The sequence below is a fragment of the Quercus lobata genome, chromosome 2 (assembly GCF_001633185.2).
Source record: "Quercus lobata isolate SW786 chromosome 2, ValleyOak3.0 Primary Assembly, whole genome shotgun sequence".
In the NCBI taxonomy this organism is placed as follows: Eukaryota; Viridiplantae; Streptophyta; class Magnoliopsida; order Fagales; family Fagaceae; genus Quercus; species Quercus lobata.
Genome location: NC_044905.1, coordinates 70,689,007 through 70,697,820, shown reverse-complemented (window position 1 = coordinate 70,697,820; position 8,814 = coordinate 70,689,007). Strand labels below are relative to the sequence as shown.

The following is an 8,814-nucleotide window of genomic DNA, read 5'->3' as shown; positions in this document are numbered from 1 at the left end:
ATTATAAATAAGCTTCTTTGTGTACAAAGATCAAGTACCCAAGCATCTTCTTCTTACTTCATAAGTCATACCAGTTTTTTCTCTTCTTCCCTTTTGTTGACCATGATTCATGCCCTTCTTCAAGCCAGACTTTCTGGGCATTTCCTCTTTTGCAAATGCTTGTTTATTGTTTTTCAATAGTACTAAAGACTGTAAAACAGCTTAGGCTGCTTCCAGCTTTCCCATTTTTTTAACCAATTGTTACGATTATTGATTATAGATTTCAGATTTGTTAGCCTGAGCATGCATGTAAATTGTCAAAACACCAGGGCCATCTTCAGCAACATATTAAATTGTGAAACACATTAAGGCTTTTATATATGTTAATCGAATATGTAGGACTGCAGCTACCAAAATACATCAAACACGCATTTTATAAAATGCTAATACATCATCATCACCGACATGCACTGTTACACAGGAATGCCCTCCAACAAACATGTAACAATGAGGGATGGGGACTTCCACAAATTATTTTGTCTTTCCTGCAGCTACTCATCTCTGTGGCTTAGGAGGTCCCAAGAAGAAACCCGAGGCAGCCTCACAAACTTAGTGCTGAATCAAGACGGACTCACTTACGAGTTACAATATGGAACATGAACAAAAACTTTTTCTTGGGACATCATCAACCTTCTTTTCTGTTCAGACAAACAAATAACACAAATCACTTTCAGCAGATACACAGAAAAGACAATCAGTACTTTGATGTCTTATAAGTTCTCAATTGCATCAATGCTTACAATATGAGGATTAGGATTTTAATATCTGACTTGATGTTGGTAGATATAAAGTCACCACATAAATCACAGAAAGTACAATTGTATTCATCACTTTAATTAGTTAACTACAATGCATATTAACCATTTTCAAGGCTGGCAATGAAGACAAAATTTATGACTCTCAGGGTCCAAGACCCCTTCACCAACATGATCCGTTCGGGTGATGGGTAAATATGAAACCAGGCCCAAACCGACGTGTGACCCTTACATGTGATCTTCAAAGATTTTACCCAGTGTGTATCACCAACATACTAGTCTGAATTGCCTTGGTACAATGATGCCCTATAGCAAGGGTACAGCCAGATCACCCATTTTAACTATTCGAAAAAACATTCATGATGCCAACTCTCATCTAAAAGTAACAAGGAAGGACAAGAGCCAATGAGCTCCAGCTCAACTGGCACCTCCTTCCCTTGTAAATTTTAGGTGGATGACGTGGACAAGGGTTCAAGATTTTTACCCAATGTGTATCACCAACATACTAGTCTGAAAGTGCCTTGGTACAATGATGCCCTATAGCAAGGGTACAGCCAGATCACCCATTTTAACTATTCGAAAAAACATTCATGATGCCAACTCTCATCTAAAAGTAACAAGGAAGGACAACAGCCAATGAGCTCCAGCTCAACTGGCACCTCCTTCCCTTGTAAGTTTTAGGTGGATGACGTGGACAAGGGTTCAAGATTTTTACCCAATGTGTATCACCAACATACTAGTCTGAAAGTGCCTTGGTACAATGATGCCCTATAGCAAGGATACAGCCAGATCACCCATTTTAACGATTCGAAAAAACAATGATGCCCTATAGCAAGGATACAGCCAGATCACCCATTTTAACGATTCGAAAAAACATTCATGACGCCAACTCTCATCTAAAAGTAACAAGGACAAGAGCCAATGAGCTCCAGCTCAACTAGCACCTCCTTCCCTTGTAAGTTTTAGGTGGATGATGTGGACAAGGGTTCAAGATCTATTGGATGCATATGTAACTTTTCAATAACTAAATAAGAAGTATTAAGGACAAGAAAATCCATTTATACTGCAACAAAACAAAGTCAGGATGAACCTTTTTTTGTGTGGCTAAAGTGGGTGTCCAGGTCTCTTCTAGCACCAAACTATTCCCTGAAGTGTGTAGTCTCCCGTCCCACACACTAGGCAATTATAAGAAAGAATCCCCAAGGGCCAAGGTTTTGAGTCTTCTGACTAGGAGATTTGAACTTCGAACCTCACAGATCACATGACACCTAGGAACTACTAGACCAACCCAAGAGTAGGGATGAACTTAGAAGAATGCATTACATATTTAATGCTCAAAGTTATTAAAAAAAAAAACCATTCTTTGATAGGTAAAAAATATCATATGCAGCCAAACTCTCAGTATGAAAGAAACAGCGTAAATCACATAATCTGGAACTTATAGAACATGCATATATCCAGAAAACTACCTGTTTTTGCTTTTGCTAAAGATGGCTGCACAACAGCATGCATGGTGATAACTCCTCTTGGAAGCTCACCAAAAGGTACTCTACACTGGCCAACAGTCTTGTTGTTTTCCAATACTTTTCCAGCATTTATCAGCTTTATGTCATTTGCTCCCTTGGGTATGATTTTCTTATCTGAGACATACCAGAAGGCATAGGTCCAGTGTTAAAAGAGTGAAAACAGAACGCCAAAACAATAAACAAAAAATTAGAAGGGGAGAAAACAAGATGAGAACAATTTGGTACTCAAACTATCATGTATAACTTTCTTGTTTGATAATATGATAATACCAAGTAAAATCAGAACTAGTCCACAGACGGGAACCACGTCATGATTCATGTCCTAACTAACTGAAGACCAAAACCAATTGTTACTACATTGCCCCATTACTTATGATTTGTGGTCTCTGGTGTTTGGTCTGTTTGGAGTAGTTTGGGTTATGCCTGAGTGTTTTGGTTTTGTTAGGGTGTTGGAAAGGGATATTTGGTCGACATTGTATGGCTGATGTTTTGGGTTGCTATTCCATTATGCTTATGTGGATTACTTGGAAGGAGCATAATAATCGCATGTTTAATGGGATAGATGTCTCACCCTTGGATATGAAGATGTTCTCATTTCGCACTCTGTATGATTGGATGGCAGTATTAAGTCATCATTCTTTCTTTGATTTGCTAGAATTTTTGGATTTATGTACTTTCATTTGGTTTTTAACAACCCTTGTACGGTGCCCATGTACTGTGGTTGTGCTGTATTTATTTTTCATTGAATAAAATTTTCTGTTTACCAATCAAAAAAATTTTGCCCATCTACTATTCGATAGTCTATACTAATCATTGTTTGTTAAAAATCACACAGTTGAAAGATGAAACAAGAATGATCCTCACAATACAATATTTTCAATCACCCAAAAAATATCTGGCTAGAATCACATTCACATCCAAGCAAGCCAGACAGACACATGACACAAGTGTACAATGTCTAGGTACACAGGTTTTCAACAGTGTAGTGACATGTCAATGCCTACCTTGCTGATCAGCTTTCCTTGACAAGACACGGCACATCCGGTGCTTAAACCTTAAAATTTTCACTATAGAACTTGATTTTGCAATGCTGGAACCCTTGGAAAAATCATTTTGATAGAAAATCTCACACTGATTCTCTAGGTTCTTTTAACATATTTATATTTTAATTTTATAATGTATAATACTACGTGTTGATTCTAATTACAATTATAATTTGCAATATAACCTTGGCAGCTAACATGGATGAAAGGAAATAAAAACCGGGAGGAGCAAACACAGGAGGCAAGGGTATAAAATTAAAGAGTGCCTTGATCCCAAACTATTTGGGGACAGCTAGGATAAAATTCTTCGGAGATGCCAATGAACTCTGGTTCAAAAACCAATGGGATAGAGGGTGAGTTGCCTGTGTAACTTAACCTATTAGAGAGAGAGATTCTCAACAGAGATAAAAGTGAGTATAAAACAAGCAAAGTCATCCACTTCAAGCCACTACAACATTCTCAAATATAGCCTACATGAATGCTAGAGGAAAGGGATTCTTCATAAGAAAATCTATAACAGGTTTCACCAATGCAATAGTCTTTTAAAGCTACCACATACTCCCCAGAGTCGATTTTTTCCATGTAGATGATGTGTGAGGCCTTGACCTAATCAAGTCAAAAGGTTCTGCGGCATTTTGCCTCATATTTTGTTTTGCAAGAATCCCAAATTACAAGACAATAAAAAGAGCAAAATCACACATTACCATTGTGATGCAGCACAAAATTCAAAGAAAAACTTGATACACAAAAAGAACCAAAAAAGAGAGATGAACCTAAGAACAGCACCAAGCAGAAAAACCTAGAAACAACCGCCTGGAACCAACACCAAGCTACTAGAAGAACTCCAACAGAAGTTTGATTTAATCAAAACCATGTATAGCAATACTGAACCAGTGAACCTTGGGGCCTTTATATAGGATTCCCAGGCTAACCTTTTAACCATCAAGGAAAGAAAATGAAGTCCGAAACCAAGTAGGAATAACCAATTACATTAAATAAAGAAAATTAAATAATTTCTATTAGGTCAACTGGACCCAACTGGCAGTGGGCCTCCATTGTCCATCCACAGAATCACTAAATGGGCTGTCTTCTTGCATTGATGTCCATAAACACACGTGATTGGAGGCCTACATCTGGTGCTTAAACCAACTAGGAGAGTAAGGTCATACTCATTAATGTTTAAGGATAGCAAGACTAATGTCATATCAGGTGAGATCTCTGCAGCCATATACTATACATGGTAATTGGCAGAAACAGAGGACCAAGATTGCATAGTTATTAGTTAATGAGTCCAACTAATGAATTTTACAAGGCAAAAAGCAGGATGACCAAACATATGCAACACTATCTATTAAGCTAAAATATTCAATTCGTGTAAATTTCATGTGGGCAACTAATACAAATCAGAAATCTAAGATCATGTACTTGATTTTGAGCAAACACAAATATATAGAAATATACCATCCAGTAGTGGGTTTATACCACCCAAAAATATACTGCATTTCCAACTAAAATCTTACAAAGCTAGAAATCAAAGTTGTCAAACCTAGGTGAGCTTAGGCACCTAGTACTCTACACCTAGGCTTCCCCAAGGTCATACGAAAACATAACCTGGCTTCAATTACCTACCTAACAACCACATAGATGACTATCCTGAAACTAGCAGTGTCATCAAATCCTAAACATGGTTCATGTGCCATGTAGATCAACTAACTCACCAATTAGATGAACAGAATTCACTACGCTACATTTCACTCTTAACAGTTATTAAAAAAAAAAATCTCTCTTATTTCCAAAACTTTGTTTGTAATGAAATGAAACTATTTAGCCCTACTATCAAAGTGCTCCTCATATATATCAATCAAGGTTGTACAAAAATTTTCAAACTTCTATCAATCACATACTCACTACATTGTTAATGATGAATTACAACGTACTTGAGGGCAAATGAAGGACAGAAGAAAAGGGGATTGGGCGTGATGGAGGTGGGTCCAATCAAAATTTAGCTTTAGTAGAACTATTAGGTAAACCCAAAAAAGATAAGCTCAACTCGCAAAGGAACCAAAATTTTTGCCAGCCACTTTGCCATCACAAAAAGGAATAAGATAGGGTAACTAATTCTTTTCTTTTAGTAAGCTAATTCAAAATGCTAAGACTTAAAACACCTAATTTTCATAACTTTCGGTTCATATATATGAACCACCCAATAAAGCAACATGCACCACACTAGATTAATGACAACAGGATCAAAACAGGACAGCATCCACTCTATTTTTGCAAAATCATATTTAAACTAAAATGGAAATCATTAAGGAGTTTATTCAAGAGTTGTTGCAGCCACATCAATCAAAATGTGGGATCCATGATGAATGAAATAGCATTTCTAGCTTAAATTGTAGGCAAATCATTAACCTTGAATTTGTGATCACTATTAGACGTACATGCAATAAACTGATTCCCAAAAAAGTTTAGAAGCTTTTAAACTTTTTTCATAAGATATGTAATTTGATGATATGAAAGCAACTAGATATGCAAGAGATACAGATATAGAATTAACTACAATGTTTTAGAGCGGGAACCTAAATTTTTTTTTTTTTTATGACATAGGAGAACTTCATTCAGATTTGTTGCACGTCACAAAGCATACTGTACAACAATCCTCACTATTAATCAAACTCCTACAGGCAACTGACCCCACCCACTAGAACCAATTACCAGGTAATCCAGGGGCCCCTAACGGGCTAAGTAGTTTATCCTCATTATTTTTTTTGATAAGAGTAGTTTATCCTCATTATTACAACAACAAAACCTTAGTCCAAAAACTTTTGGGATCAACTATGGATACTCAAGATACTAGTAAAGGTAAATCATGTGTATTCTTCTCTACCATTATATCCAAACCAAAATCATAATCTATCACCTTTTTAATTAACATTTTAGTTTTTACTACTTCTGCTAGCATTATGTTACGTTGACTTGAATCAAATCACTCTTCCTCACTAATGCATTAATCGCTTTTCTTTGCACATAACTACAACATCTCAAGCGACTCTCCATATTTTCCTCAATAGGAGTCACCCCCTATCTTTAAACAAGTTTTTTTTTTGATAAGTAAGAAAGATAAAAAATATTTATAAGCCTATCTTTAAACGAATTTCTTTATTTCATATCCTATATTTCCCTGTATTTCCACTTATTCGTTTCAATATTCTCATTTCAACTAGGATTCTTTTATGAACTTGTTGTTTCTTCATAGACCAACATTCAATAACATATACCATAGCTGGTCTTATAACAGTTTTGTAAAAATTTCCCTTTAACATAATAGGTATTCTATGATCAAACATAACTCTCGATGCACTTCTCAATTTCATCCACCTTGCTTTTATCCTATAATTCACACCACCTTCAAACTGTCCATGCTTATGAATTATTGATCCAAGATAACAAAGCACTCACTCTTAGATATCTCTAGACCATCAAGGTTTACAATCCCTTCATCGTTATTTTTCCTTTTACCAAACTTTTTTGATAGGTAGATAATTGGGGAGGGGGAGGCGGGGTTTGAACCACAAACATGGGACACCACAAAGGATGCGATTACCATTGGGCCATCACCTAAACCCCCTCCTTTTACTGAAGTTGCACTTCATGTGCTTTTTTTTAGACCTACTTAAGCTAAATCTTCTAGATTCTAAAGCCTCTCTCTAGATTTCCAATTTGGCATTTGCTCCACGCCTATTTTCATCCACTAAAACTGTATCATTTAGAAAAGGCATACATGGATACACCAAGGGCCTTCATATTGAGTTGGTCTAGTAGTTCATCCATAACTAGTGCAAAGAGATATGGATTTAAAGTTAATCCTTGATGCAAATCTAAATGATTAATAAATAAAATTCAAATATACTGGTCATCGTAGCTAAATTTGTTTGACTATCAAAAGCATAAAAAATAATAATAAAGATCGATGTACAAGAATCCATTTTTTATTTCAAAAAGATCTAGATTTTAGAGAAAACATGTCCATCTTGAATGAAGGCCTTTCCATCAACCACAAACAAGCTTTTGTGTGACTCAATTGAAAAGCAATACAAAATGACATGTTCTTTATAATCTACCTCCATCTTTAGATGGAAAGCACGATAAGAATCTAAAGCGCCAGACACGTGTAACTCAAAGTGCTTCTAAGTAATACCACTTAAAGAAACTTGTCAGCAACAAAAATTAGACACCGAAACTATAAGGGTTTACTCCTGAAAACTCAATTAAAGCACACATAAACACCGCACACCAATGTCAAAACATTCAACAATTTCCCCAAACTTCAATCAGCCAAATTACGTTCTAAACACAGACAGCTAATTAGAAACAGAAAGCAACTACAATTAAAAACAGAAACATCGAAAAGCAACTAGCATAATTGAACTCGCTGACCTTTTGGCCACTCTGACACAATTCTCTCCTTGACCATTGCTACAGTGGAGGCCGGCGAGTAGCGGAAGGGACCAATATCTGACCCATCGTAGATTCGGAACTTGAGCTCAACCAGTTCCTCCTCCGGCATTTGAGCTCCTCCACCAATTCAATCCCGTAAAACGTTTCCGTACCACCACCCTTTCTACACAAACCAGCGGCCCAATCCGCCACGAGAAATCCTGAAAACCCCTACACTCAAATCATACAAGTCAATTCTTTCGTTTGGCTAATTCAACAAAAATAAAAATACGACTCATTCGCTCAGCTGAGTCCAGCTCTGTACTTAATTATTCCAAAAAAGACAAAGAAAAAAGAAACAGTCCAAATTTTCTCGGCAACCAAACAGAACAGGTCACCGACAAGAAAGAAAGATAGGAAAAGCATAATTGTGACACAGATACAATCACCAAACCAACAATTATTGGATAATCCAGAAATGTAAAACAAAAAAACAAAAAAAAAAAAAAAAAGTACCTGGAATGAAAGAAAAGAATCGCGAGCTTTGCTTTTCTCTAGGGTTAGTGAGAATGAAAGACCAGATAGATTCCTAAGAGACAGAGAGAAGAGAGAGAAACCCTAGAGTAGAGAAGAGTTAGAGAAGACCCGATCTTGATTGATGCTTTTGGGTTTGGGTTTTTCTTTCTTTCTTTCTTTTTGGGTTTTGGAAATTTAGGCCAAATTTTCTTTTATATATTTATTCTTCTAGTCTAGTATTATGGCCTTTTTCTTTTTTGCCCGAGTCTGTCTGGAAAAGAAAAGTGAGATTTTACGACTACGAATCTTTTTGTCAGTAAATACTAGTAGTATAACAACTTTGCTGTGTTTGTTCTTGTCAGTAAACAAATTTTCCAATAAAGAAGATGTTGTTTCTTTCTCTCTCTGTGGTGTATTATTATTATTATTATTATCTCCTTTTTTTATTTTTCACTAAATTTTTATTAATGACTAAAAATAAAATAAGTCGGTAATGAA

General features: G+C 36.1%; 1 protein-coding gene across 1 annotated transcript; it reads right to left on the bottom strand.

The window, feature by feature from the left end:
- Positions 1-315: 315 nt before the first annotated feature.
- On the bottom strand, positions 316-8,525 carry LOC115976401 (membrane-anchored ubiquitin-fold protein 4). The gene is made up of 4 exons (XM_031097658.1): positions 8,317-8,525; positions 7,801-8,031; positions 2,264-2,434; positions 316-677 (listed from the first exon to the last, which is right to left on the bottom strand). Exons 2-4 carry the CDS (start codon positions 7,928-7,930, stop codon positions 622-624), a joined length of 357 nt encoding a protein of 118 aa, XP_030953518.1. The 5' UTR covers positions 7,931-8,031; positions 8,317-8,525; the 3' UTR covers positions 316-621.
- Between the last annotated feature and the right edge of the window lie 289 nt (positions 8,526-8,814).